We start from the raw sequence: 13,881 nt of genomic DNA, 5'->3' as shown, positions 1-13,881 counted from the left end.
ACGTTATTGTCTCTTGTTTTCATGTTAGTCTTTGGCGCCAGCTCGCTATCCAAATCAGTTTGTGAGTTTATCAAAGTGCTGTTATCAGTCACAATTTTTTCAATAATTATAATTTAAAAACGGTAATACTAATTGCCTGGCGTTTTACCGGGGTTATCATTATCAAAGTTTATGATTACATCCCTACATAGATATGATTGCATCAAAAGTTGACGACCTGCTATAGTTCAGTAAGAGTACGGCGTACAGACTGATTCGTACTTGAGTGATGAATGGCAAGACATAGAGTGATCTAAGATTTCAAGTCAAGGCACATTGCACAGAGCATACGCTTGCATATACAACACTTGTAACTGTGAAAGTTGTGTTTCTACTTTAATTCCATTTCTAATGAGTTCCTTAACAGGAGAGGATGCAGTGTGGGTTTCGTCAATGGACACACTGTTTGTGTTAAGCTTTTATAATTAAATGAAAGACTTAAAATGAACAAAACTGTGTTTCTAAAGATTTATGATGTATGTTAATCTTAATACGCAAAGATGTTACAAGAGGATGGTCACTACAGCATGCCATTCCTTCACAACATATGTGTTGAAATGTGGGAGTTGCTGATTTGGGGATAAGAAGGCATTCAACTCTTAATTAAAGTTATTTCATGATGTGGTCGCATGTTTAGGAATGTTGAGGTCCTCACTCGGAATTCCCAATATGAAAAGTACTTACTGTGTCTTGAGTGTTTTGCTAGGTAGCTTTTAGTCCTGGTTTAAAGTGACTATTCATTGTTTATTGATTTGTTACCAATGCAAGTGCATAATAAAACAGTGCAGATATTGGACATGTTTTAATTCTATAGGTCTCTGCCGTTTGTTATAACCTTTTAACCTGCACAGGGATACATGTTTTACATTTCCGCACAAATGAGAGTGGTGCTCTGAAGCCTTTTTATTGTTTAGGACATCAGTTTTCTTATGTTGTGTTTTAGAAGTGGAGAATGGAGGATGGGAGGGGTGCATAACATGAAGAAAATTCTTGAGATAACTATATCCGAGGTTAGAAGGGCCAGATTAACAGACAGCCTAGTCCAAACAGTACGACTAAGCCCACAGGAAATAAGTCTTCAGTACAGCAGGAAGACGCACAAAAAAAGGATGTGGGGCACAAATAGGGAAAGTGAAAGATATGTTATAGTGAACTTAAAAAAAAAAGAGAACAAATGGGCGGGATAAGTGAGATAGGCTCCAGCGCCCCCCGTGACCCTGAAAGGGACAAGCGATAGAAAATGGATGGATGGATGGAAGTTGCGGTGATCTTGGGATTGTTTAGTTTTATGTGTATTAAAATTCGTAAGACAGTATTTTTAAAGGCTTTTATTCGGGCTGTGCAATATAAACAGTGTACGACGATATTAATTATATAAATGGGGCTGACGATAGAACGTTTAATACTTTATTTAATACTTAATGCATGTTGATGACACATTAGGGCTGTGTTCTGCAAATAATTTTTTTTTTCTTACATGTAACTTTATCACTGGAGGACAATGACGAGCTAAACATGCTGCACTACACAATGTAACACAATACAATAAATCATGCCAACTGCTAAACTACAGTTCTTGAATGTAAACAGGGGTGGGCGAATCAATACAAAAATTGACTGTGACAATACCATGTTATCAGTATAGGGTTGATACCACAGTAATTAGATCAATATTTTTTACGATCACAAAATAATTCGTTGTTGTTTTGGATAATGATTACAAACTCAGAAGGTCCTGGACACAGAAGAACTTTAAAGGCAAAAACCAAAGGATTTTAGGTCCAATAATATTGATTTTGCACTATTGACTTTGTTTTGATCAAAATATTGTTTGTAGTAAAAGGGAATACTTTGAATATTTGATACTGTTACACTGCTATTGTGTTTATGATAAAAATGTACTCATTAAATGATCTAGAAAATTTGGAAGTATGAGTATCAGCATCAATGTGGCCGATACTGCCCGTTACTACTTGATATGGGATCAATACCCAAATTTGTAGTATTGTAATTAACTAATTTAATGTATCCAAACAACAAAATAATAAGTTCTTAGTACATTTTAACCGAAGTTTAGATAAAACCATGTTACACAGGAAGTAACAAGATATTAATAGTAAATTAGCAAGTATATTACTAATAGTTTTGAGAAAGTAATGACGCAAAACGTTTCTGCCCATGTCAGCAGCCAAATCAGGAGCCTTTGTAACCCATTTTGAAATAGTTATATCATCATCCATCCATCCATTCATCTAAATGCAAAATAATACAAACCCCGCTTCCATATGAGTTGGGAAATTGTGTTAGATGTAAATATAAACGGAATACAATGATTTGCAAATCCTTTTCAACCCATATTCCATTGAATGCACTACAAAGACAAGATTTTTGATGTTCAAACTCATAAACTGTATTTTTTTTTGCAAATAATAATTAACTAACTAACTTTCATGGCTGCAACACATGCCAAAGTAGTTGGGAAAGGGCATGTTCACCACTGTGTTACATGGCCTTTCTTTTTAACAACACTCAGTAAACGTTTGGGAACTGAGGAGACACATTTTTTAAGCTTATCAGGTGGAATTATTTCCCATTCTTGCTTGATGTACAGCTTAAGTTGTTCAACAGTCCGGGGGTCTCCGTTGTGGTATTTTAGGCTTCATAATGCGCCACACATTTTCAATGGGAGACAGGTCCGGACTACAGGCAGGCCAGTCTAGTACCCGCACTCTTTTACTATGAAGCCACGTTTATGTAACACGTGGCTTGGCATTGTCTTGCTGAAATAAGCAGGGGCGTCCATGGTAACATTGCTTGGATGGCAACATATGTTGCTCCAAAACCTGTATGTACCTTTCAGCATTAATGCGCCTTCACAGATGTGTAAGTTACCTATGTCTTGGGCACTAATGCACCCCCATACCATCACTGATGCTGGCTTTTCAACTTTGCGCCTATAACAATCCGGATGGTTCTTTTCCTCTTTGGTTCGGAGGACACGACGTCCACAGTTTCCAAAAACAATTTGAAATGTGGACTCGTCAGACCACAGAACACTTTTCCACTTTGTATCAGTCCATCTTAGATGAGCTCAGGCCCAGCGATGCCGACAGCGTTTCTGGGTGTTGATAAACGGTTTTCGCCTTGCATAGGAGAGTTTTAACTTGCACTTACAGATGTAGCGACCAACTGTAGCTACTGACAGTGGGTTTCTGAAGTGTTCCTGAGCCCATGTGGTGATATCCTTTACACACTGATGTCGCTTTTCGATGCAGTACAGCCTGAGGGATCGAAGGTCACAGGCTTAGCTGCTTACGTGCAGTGATTTCTCCAGATTCTCTGAACCCTTTGATGATATTACGGACCGTAGATGGCGAAATCCCTAAATTCCTTGCAATAGCTGGTTGAGAAAGGTTTTTCTTAAACTGTTCAACAATTTGCTCACGCATTTGTTGACAAAGTGGTGACCCTCGCCCCATCCTTGTTTGTGAATGACTGAGCATTTCATGGAATCTACTTTTATACCCAATCATGGCACCCACCTGTTCCCAATTTGCCTGTTCACCTGTGGGATGTTCCAAATAAGTGTTTGATGAGCATTCCTCAACTTTATCAGTATTTATTGCCACCTTTCCCAACTTCTTTGTCACGTGTTGCTGGCATCAAATTCTAAAGTTAATGATTATTTGCAACAACAAAAAAATGTTTATCAGTTTGAACATCAAATATGTTGTCTTTGTAGTATATTCAACTGAATATGGGTTGAAAATTATTTGCAAATCATTGTATTCCGTTTATATTTACATCTAACAATTTCCCAACTCATATGGAAACGGGGTTTGTATATGGTCATATATATTGTTATCGCATGAGACTGCAATATATATCACAATACAGCTTTAAGGCCATATCGACCATCTCTTTCTCTTACTGAATTCTACTTCTAACATATGCAGTATCATGTGTAACACTAGCTTACAGTTAATAAATTGATGACTAAACTATGTTTTTGCTGTGTAGGTGTTCCGAGTGGCCAGTGTTTGTCTCGGTAACCCACCTGACACCATCTGCTGGGAGTACAGGGACAAGGATAAGAACTTCCATCGCATTGGACCCCTCACCCCCCAGGAATTCTACAGGGAGCACGTCAAACCCCTATACAACCTTCAGGACAAAGTACGTGGGTCCCTAATACCAAGACTATGTGTTACTCTCCTGTTCAGTCTCTGAGCTTGTACGTACATCTCATCGTCAGATCTGCCTTGTTAATGACCCTCGACCCCAAAATCCTTACGGAAAGCTGTACAGTGTAGAGTTCCTCGGAAACATGGTCGAAGGTGGCAAGACTCTCTACAACAATCAGCCCATCCAGCTTCTTAAAAAGGCTGCAGCTGATTCCATAAAGGCGGGAGAAGTATGTTGGCATAAGCAGCAGCAACTTCCAGGTGCATTTGGATTAATGAAAAATGGCTACCCTTTATGTTTTAGGCAGTGTGGTTCGGATGTGACGTGGATAAACATTTCCATGGCAAGCTGGGGATTAACGACATGAATGTGTAAGTAGGGGGGGAAAAGAAAAATGTTTTGTGTGGGGCCGCGACACGTTACAAAACAGTGGTTTGTTCATAATATAGTTTCCAAAATATCTAAAGGAAAATCTGACTTTTTCACTTTTTGACTTTTTTTTACAGTACAATCATTTAGTCTACTACTCTTAATGGGAAACTGTTCTTTTTTAATTTTGCCCATCCGCAATCCTTTTGTGATATAAGAACACACTTATTTCCCTTTTCTGTGCGTTCAGTGAACAGTGAAAAACTACTTGTAAAAGGCACCTAACAATGCAGGTAATGGGATTACAATCTACCGAAATTTTCGGACTATAAATTGCAGTATTTATCATAGTTTGCCCGGGTGTTTGACTTATACTCAGGAGCGACTTATGTGTGAAATTATTAACACTTAACCGTAAAATATCAAATAATATTATTTAGCTCATTCACGTAAGAGACTAGACGTATAACATTTCATGGGATTTAGCAATTAGGAGTGACAGATTGTTTGGTAAACGTATAGCATGTTCTATATGTTATAGTTATTTGAATGACTCTTACCTTAATATGTTACGTTAACATACCAGGCACGTTCTCAGTTGGTTATTTATGCGTCGTATAACATACACTGGGCAGCACGGTGGTAGAGGGGTTAGTGCATCTGCCTCACAATACGAAGGTCCTGAGTAGTCTTGGGTTCAATCCCGGGCTCGGGATCTTTCTGTGTGGAGTTTGCATGTTCTCCCCGTGACTGCGTGGGTTCCCTCCGGGTACTCCGGCTTCCTCCCACCTCCAAAGACATGCACCTGGGGATAAGTTGATTGGCAACACTAAATTGGCCCTAGTATGTGGATGTGAGTGTGAATGTTGTCTGTCTATCTGTGTTGGCCCTGCGATGAGGTGGCGACTTGTCCAGGGTGTACCCCGCCTTCCGCCCGATTGTAGCTGAGATAGGCTCCAGCGCCCCCCGCGACCCCAAAAGGGAATAAGCGGTAGAAAATGGATGGATGGATGGATGGATAACAGTGGAAGAGTGGCCGTGCGCGACCCGAGGGTTCCTTGTTCAATCCCCACCTAGTACCAACCTCGTCATGTCCGTTGTGTCCTGAGCAAGACACTTCACCCTTGCTCCTGATGGGTGCTGGTTAGCGCCTTGCATGGCAGCTCCCTCCATCAGTGTGTGAATGTGTGTGTGAATGGGTAAATGTGGAAGTAGTGTCAAAGCGCTTTGAATACCTTGAAGGTAGAAAAGCGCTATACAAGTACAACCCATTTATACACTTATTCAGCCTGTTGTTCACTATTCTTTATTTATTTTAAATTGCCTTTCAAATGTCTATTCTTGGTGTTGGGTTTTGTCAAATACATTTCCCCAGAAAATGCGACTTATACTCCAGTGCGACTTATATATGTTTTTTCCCTTCTTTATTATGCATTTTCGGCCGGTGTGACTTATACTCCAGAGCGACGTATACTCCGAAAAATACGGTATATAAAAAGCCCTCTAAAAGCCATCCAAAAACCTCCAACACAGTTGTATATACATTTTGTGAGTATGCATGCAATGTAGTAACAGGCACGTTCATAATAATATGTAATATTTGTTTTTGGTCATTTTGAATATTACCAAAATGTAATTCCTGGGCACATAGATTTCACAGAGCGTATAGCAACGGTAGCGTTCGTTGCTATGCGCTAAACATTTCAATTAACACAACACAGTGACTTACAATGTCCACTCTCACTGGGATGCCTACTGATGGGATGGTTTTATCTTTCAGCACTTGTGCTTTCCTTGAGCTGGTAAATTCAGAACAATCCTGACTGCTCAGATATACAATTATTCCTAGTGAGGTTACGGCGGTCTTATGCTGCGTTCCATTTGTTGAGAGCCAAGCTCAGACCCATATAATATAAAGTTGGTAGTGTGTTCCACTGTGAATGATAATTCGTCTTTTCACCTCTGACATGTAAACCTTTACTTGTTTGCCAGTTGTATCACTTTCTTATTTATGATGCCATTTTACATGTGTTTTTTGCTTATAATTGTTTTGCCATATTAGATTTTTAAGTGTTATATTGTTTCCATATTGTATTTGACAACCAGGTGAAAGACTCATGTACCTTTTTCATTTGTCGATGGCTTCCTTTTTCCGTTCTCTGGCTGAGATTTTCCAATCAGGGTTTTTTAGGGTTGATTCTGATATCAATTATCAATGAGTGAGATCAGTCAATACCAATACTAATCACATGTATTAACTGTAAATGTTTTCCATTGTCGGCAGTAAGTCAGACCCGTTTCCAGTGAGGGTTGGACTCCGCCAAGGCTGCTCTTTGTCACCGATTCTGTTCATAACTTTTATAGACAGAATTTCTAGGCGCAGTCAGGACGTTGAGGGGATCCGGTTTGTTGGCTGTAGGATTAGGTCTCTGCTTTTTGCAGATGACATGGTCCTGATAGCTTCATCTGGCCAGGATCTTTAGCTCTCACTGGATCGGTTCGCAGCTGAGTATGAAGTGACTGGGATGAGAATCAGCACCTCCAAGTCTGAGTCCGTGGTTCTCGCCCGGAAATGGGTGGAGTGCCATCTCTGGGTTGGGGAGGAGATCTTGCCCGAAGTGGAGGAGTTGAAGTACCCCGGAGTCTTGTTCACGAATGAGGGAAGAGTGGATCGTGAGATCGACAGGCGGATCGATGCGGCGTCTTCAGTTATGCGGACGCTGTATCGATCTGTTGTGGTGAAGAAGGAGCTGAGCCGGAAGGCAAAGCTCTCAATTTACCTGTCGATCTACGTTCCCATCCTCACCTATGGTCATGCGCTTTGGGTTATGACCGAAAGGACAAGATCACGGGTACTAGCGGCCAAAATGATATCAGGTGGCGGGGCTCTCCCTTAGAGATAGAGTGAGAAGCTCTGTCACTCGGGAGGAGCTCAAACTAAAGCCGCTGCTCCTCCACATCGAGAGGAGCCAGATGAGGTGGTTCGGGCATCTGGTCAGGATGCCACCCGAACGCCTCCCAAAGGAGGTGTTTAGGGCACGTCCGACCGGTAGAAGACCCAGGACACGTTGGGAAGACTATGTCTCTCGGCTGGCCTGGAAACACCTCGGGATCCCCCGGGAGGAGCTGGACGAAGTGGCTGGGGAGAGGGAAGTCTGGGCTTCGAACGTGGTTCCATCTGAACTTCTTTAAGCTCAGCGGTTTGCATGCCTGCTCCTGGCTTGCTCTCGGTGTGTAACATGTATAGATTTGTCCTCCAGTGATACCTGATAATGATACTTAAGAAACTAGAAAATGCAGTTTATTTGCTGTAATGGAAGTGATTATTATTAATTTTGGCAAGCGGCTCCACACATTGTATGGATACACATAATTAGCTACAGCTTGTCAGCCGAGGGACCAAAAATCAACAGTGTCAGTCATACAGAAATCGGCAACAGCCGATCACATACTTTTTCACAAAAATCGGTCAATACAGGTCAGCAGTCGATTAATCGCCACATCCCTGTTCTATGGTCTACGTCACATAGACCAGTTTACTTTTGGAGGGGGGAGTATATGTTCCGGTTCATGTTTTCCTGGGTGAACTAAGATCTTGTCAGGTTTTCTTAAATCATGCATGTCGTCTTACGTTTGACATCACAAAGTATTTGGGTCCAAAGTGGGTTCAAATGATAAGGAATGTATGAGATAAAGCTTTGTGGGCCTAGTTCCAATAATCTGTCAAGACCAGGAGACCTTTAATTCTTAAAAATTTTTGTTAGTAATCCGTTCCAAAAGTTCAGATGAAAACCAAAAAAAAATGTTTACATAAGAAATAATTAATCCGTTCCAAATGTACCATAATATGAACACAAAACACTTTAAGTTTTACATGCAGAAAGCAATTCATAAAAATGAGAGGATAGAAAATGGATGGATGGATGTACAAATAAAACTGAGACACTCACATCACTTTTACCTTTGTTGATGACTCTTGTTAGTGAAGCTGGTGATGCACAGAGAGGGAGCTTCGTTCTTTGCTAGGAGTTTTTTCTTGAATTCTTACCTTTTTTTATCAAAATGCTAATACTCATAACTTTCTTTGTCCCCTGGCCCCACAACAATGATACACAGGCAAACAGTAGTTTGTTACCTGAAATATTTGGCCATGTGCAATCTAGGGCAACAATTTGGGGCATACAAAAACTAAACCAGTATACCTTAATTGTTGCATCACTGATGTTTGTGTGGCATCACATGACAAGAGCAGAGCTCATCCGCTTAATCTGTCTTTTCAAAAAATGGGAATGTTCTTGGCCCTGCATGTGCACCACTAGTTGAGATATTGGTGGCAGGTTTAAATCTAGTCTCAGAATCAAACCAGTTTTGTGCAATATTTTTGACTTACCGGTAGTCTCTTTTGAGGATCAGCTCGTTTCTGCGAATGTCAACGATAACCAGGAATTTATGGTTAGAACATGGGGAACAAAGTAATATATTCAGTTTATACATGTGGGATTTGAATTTACCAAGCTCTTTTTGCTTTCCACATTCTTAGAACATGCTTCACCTCTTTCTCTACTAAAGTCTATCATATATCAGGATTAAAAAGGCACATCATCGACAACTACCCACAATGTAGTTGAGCATGATGACCTTACTTGTTATTACTTCTTACTTACTTAAAAAGGAACAAACAGTGAAAATTGATGTATGGGTTTAAAGGTTTGAGGAAATGGCTCAGTTACATTCTCTAAATCAAAATGTATTTTGAATGCAGACTGTTTTGAGGACATGATTTAAAAAACTCCCACTTGTGTGCTCGCAGCTTCAACCATGAGCTGGTGTTTGGCGTTTCAGTGAAGAACCTTACTAAGGCCGAGCGCCTGATATGTGGAGACTCTCTAATGACGCACGCCATGATCCTCACTGCTGTCACGGACAAGGTGGGCACACACAAAAACATGATGTTAAGGTCCATCCTGGCTACAGTTTGGCGTGACCAAAAGGAACAGCGGAAAGAGCCTGATTCATTTTACCAGGGTTCATTGCTTCCAAGTTTATCCTTTGTTAATTGGCTAAATAGATTCATGGTGCTGTCAGTTTCCCCTTTGTAAGTGACACCAGCTGTGAGGACACTTTCTTTGCTGCAATCTCTTCATCATCTTCTCCATCTGTCTTTCTTAGGAAGGAAAAGAAGGCTATGAAAAGTGGCGGGTGGAAAACTCCTGGGGCGATGACCGTGGGAACAAAGGTAACCAAAACTAGTACTTTCGAGATGTGGGTTGTTTTTTATACTGTATTGTATAGTCAAATACATTGAATTCTTTTGAACTTATTTTGTCTTCCACCTCTTTCGCCTTGTTCTGTTGGTCAATTCTGCTTTTTTATTCATTTATTTGCCCATACAGTGCATCTGGCAAGTATTCACAGCACTTCTCTTTTTTACACAGTTTGTTACAACCTTATTCCAAAAGAGGATAGATTAATTTTTGTCTTTAAATTTCTACACACAATACCCTTAATCCATCCATCCATTTTCTACCGCTTATTCCCTTTGGGGTCGCGGGGGGCGCTGGAGCCTATCTCAGCTACAATCGGGCGGAAGGCGGGGTACACCCTGGACAAGTCGCTACCTCATCGCAGGGCCAACACAGATAGACAGACAACATTCACACTCACATCCACACACTAGGGCCAATTTAGTGTTGCCAATCAACTTAATTTAATACCCTTAATGACAATGCAAAACATTTTGTAGAATTTTTGCAAATGTATTTAAAAAAAACTTTAAAAATTACATATACATACATATTAACAGCCTTTGTCATGAAGCTTAAAAGTAAGCTCAGGGGCATCATGTTTCAACTGATCACTCTTGAGATGTTCCTACAGCTTAATTGGAGTCCACCTGTGACAAATTCAGTTGTTTGGACATGATGTGAACAGGCACACACCTGTCTATATATATATATATAAGGTCCCACACATCAATCAATCAATCAATGTTTATTTATACAGCCCTAAATCACAAGTGTCTAAAAGGGCTGCACAAGCCACAACGACATCCTCGGTTCAGAGCCCACATCAGGGCAAGGAAAAACTCAACCCAGTGGGATGGCAATGAGAAACCTTGGAGAGGACCGCAGATATGGGTAACCCCCCCCCCCCCTCTAGGGGAGCCCGGTGCAATGGACGTCGAGTGGGTCTAGCATAATATTGTGAAAGTCCAGTACATAGTGGATCTAACATAATAGTGAGAGTCCAGTCCATAGTGGGGCCAGCAGGAGACCATCCCGAGCGGAGATAGGGCAGCAGCGCAGAGATGTCCCCAACCGATGCACAGGCGAGCGGTCCACCCCGGGTCCCGACTCTGGACAGCCAGCATGACAGAGTATAAACCAAGAATAAAGTCGAAGGAATTGTCTGTAGACGTCCAAGACAGGATTGTCTTGAGGCACATATCTGGCGAAGGGTATAGAAAAAAATCTGCTGCCTTGAAGGTCCCAATGAGCAAAGTGGTCTCCATCAACCTTGAATGGAAGATGTGTGACAGTAAGGGAGGTGAACAAGAACCTGATGGTCACTCTGTCAGAGGTACAATATTCCTCTGCACTTAGATGAGAAACTTCCAGAAGGACAATAATCTCTGTAGCAATCCACCAATCAGGCCTGTATGGTAGAGTAGCCAGACGGAAGCCATTCCTTCATTAAAGTTTGCCAAAATGCACCTGAAATACTTTCAGACCATGAGAATCCAAGTTCTCTGTTCTGATGAGACAAAAATTTAACTCTTTGGCGTGAATGCCAGGCGTCATGTTTGGAAGAAACAAGCACTGCTCATCACCAGGCCAATACCATCTCTACAGTCAAGGATAGTGGTGACAGCATCTTGCTGTGGGGATGTTTTTCAGTGTCAGGAACTGGAAGACTTGTCATGAATTCAGCAATGTACAGAGACATCCTGAATGAAAACCTGCTCCAGAGCACTCTTGAACTCAGACTGGGGTGACGGTTTATCTTTCAGTAGCACAACAACCCTAAGCACACATCCACGATATCAAAGGAATGACTTTAGGACAACTCTGTAAATGTCCTTGAGTGGCCCAGCCAGAACCCAAACTTTAATCTGATTGAACATCTCTGGAGAGAGCTGAAAATGGCTGCACACCGACTCTTCCTATCCAACCTGATGGAGCTTGAGATGTGCTGCAATAAGAAATAGGCGAAACTGCCCAAAGATAGGTGTGCCAAGCTAGTGGCATCGTATTGAAAAACATGTTACACTTTAATTTCTGCCAAAGGTGCATTTACAAAGTAATGAGCAAATGTTTACTTTATTATTTTTAATAAATTTGCAAAACTTAAAAAATAACCTTTCACATTGTCCTTATAGAGCATTGTGTGTTGAGTTTTGAGGACAAAAATGAATTTATTCCATTTTGGTATGAAGCTGTCACATAAGAAAATGTGGAAAAAGTGAAGCCCTGTAATTACTTTTTAATGCACTGTATGTGAAAGGTATCTGATATTTTTCAATGTGAACAGCAAAAAAAACAGATTTATGCCTCTTTTATATATGAATATAAATTGGATATGTGTCCGATGCGACTGCAGTCTGAGCGTTCAGGTCGCATTCATCCAACCTGTACGTCATCGAAAGGTGACTGACTGTAAGCCCTCACTTTCATTCATAATCTTCCTTGCTAAATGCATCATAGTGATACCTCGATTATTTTTAGTAATCCATTCCAAAAGGTCAATCAATTCACTGGTTTAGTTACGTCATATTAAAGTATTTACAAGCACAATAAAATTTTCAGTGCAATCAATGTGGACAAGTCCTACAAAGACCAAATCATACGAAAACTGAATACATTTTTCTAATAAGTTTTAATAATACAACTCAGATAATGCGTTTCAGACACTAAAATAATAATACATTTATGTGTGAGTGTCTGCGATGAGGTGGCGCCTTCTGCCCCGAATGCAGCTGAGATAGGCTCCAGCACCCCCCGCAACCCCGAAAGGGACAAGCGGTAGAAAATGGATGGATGGATGTGTGAGTGGCAGCACGGTGGTAGAGGGGTTAGTGCATCTGCCTCACAATACGAAGGTCCTGAGTAGTCTTGGGTTCAATCCCGGGCTCGGGATCTTTCTGTGTGGAGTTTGCATGTCCTCCCCGTGACTGCGTGGGTTCCCTCCGGGTACTCCGGCTTCCTCCCACTTCCAAAGACATGCACCTGGGGATAGGTTGATTGGCAACACTAAATTGGCCCTAGTGTGTGGATGTGAGTGTGAATGTTGTCTGTCTATCTGTGTTGGCCCTGCGATGAGGTGGCGACTTGTCCAGGGTGTACCCCGCCTTCCGCCCGATTGTAGCTGAGATAGGCTCCAGCACCCCCCGCGACCCCAAAGGGAATAAGCGGTAGAAAATGGATGGATGGATGGATGTGTGAGTGTGCGCGCCACTGAAAGAGAGGTAGTCTGCCAGTTGCGAAATAGGTCCGCTTTTGTATCTGTTTCCATAAAAGTGCGTTCTCATCACAATTAAAGCCTTGCTGTGGTACGAAGCCATCTTCCTCAATCCCTTCAATATGAGCAAGCACAAAATGACTGCTAGCATTACACAAAAGAGGCATGACATGGTTCGCACACAGAGGCATATTTAGCTCAATTTTAAAAGTTTGTAAACCACAAGTTCGCAAAAAGAAGAGTTTGTGAGTCAAGGTTCCACTGTACTACTCTTTTAAATAATTAGTTTTCGCCTCAAAGTCCTCATTCTACAAGGATGTAAACAAAAACAAAAACAATTGTGAAAATGAAAATAGCGCTCTTTGAACTCCAGTATGGATATTACCGTGGGTATCTACGCCAATGATATATGGATCGATCCACCCTCCCCCTTATGTGTACGAGAGGCTGCTACACACCAACAGAGCCCCATTATATTATCCTTGACTCATGTTAATCCATTTGTTAATTTCCTGTCAATAGCTGCTTACTTTCTGCTGTAACACGGTTCCATCTACTATTCTTAAACTTTACTAAGAACTTATTTCCTGTGTGTTTCAAGCTAGTTTAGCTTTAGCTTTTAGTCTTCTTTTCTGCTTCTGCCTGCTCTTACGTAGTGTGTAACAGTTTGTCCTCATCCTCCAATTTTTTAGAGATAATGATACATACTGCGTATCGACATATGTGCAAATATGTCATGTGTAGCTTGGAGATGGTTTGCTATCGAACCAGTTTGACACCCATTGCCCACACTTACCCTTACGCACGGAAATTAATTTATTTTGCAATGTA

At 41.2% G+C, this 13,881-nt stretch overlaps 1 protein-coding gene across 1 annotated transcript in view; it reads left to right on the top strand.

Moving 5' to 3' along the window:
- Positions 1-13,881, top strand: part of blmh (bleomycin hydrolase) — a 46,966-nt gene that overhangs the window by 26,644 nt on the left and 6,441 nt on the right. The window contains exons 7-11 of the mRNA XM_061925632.1: positions 4,060-4,215; positions 4,295-4,453; positions 4,528-4,595; positions 9,404-9,521; positions 9,763-9,829. Coding sequence (XP_061781616.1) covers positions 4,060-4,215; positions 4,295-4,453; positions 4,528-4,595; positions 9,404-9,521; positions 9,763-9,829 — 568 coding nt within the window. The remainder of the gene's footprint in view (positions 1-4,059; positions 4,216-4,294; positions 4,454-4,527; positions 4,596-9,403; positions 9,522-9,762; positions 9,830-13,881) is intronic.

Source organism: Nerophis lumbriciformis, linkage group LG30 (assembly GCF_033978685.3).
Source record: "Nerophis lumbriciformis linkage group LG30, RoL_Nlum_v2.1, whole genome shotgun sequence".
Classification (NCBI taxonomy): Eukaryota; Metazoa; Chordata; class Actinopteri; order Syngnathiformes; family Syngnathidae; genus Nerophis; species Nerophis lumbriciformis.
This window is presented reverse-complemented; position numbering and strand designations above follow the sequence as displayed.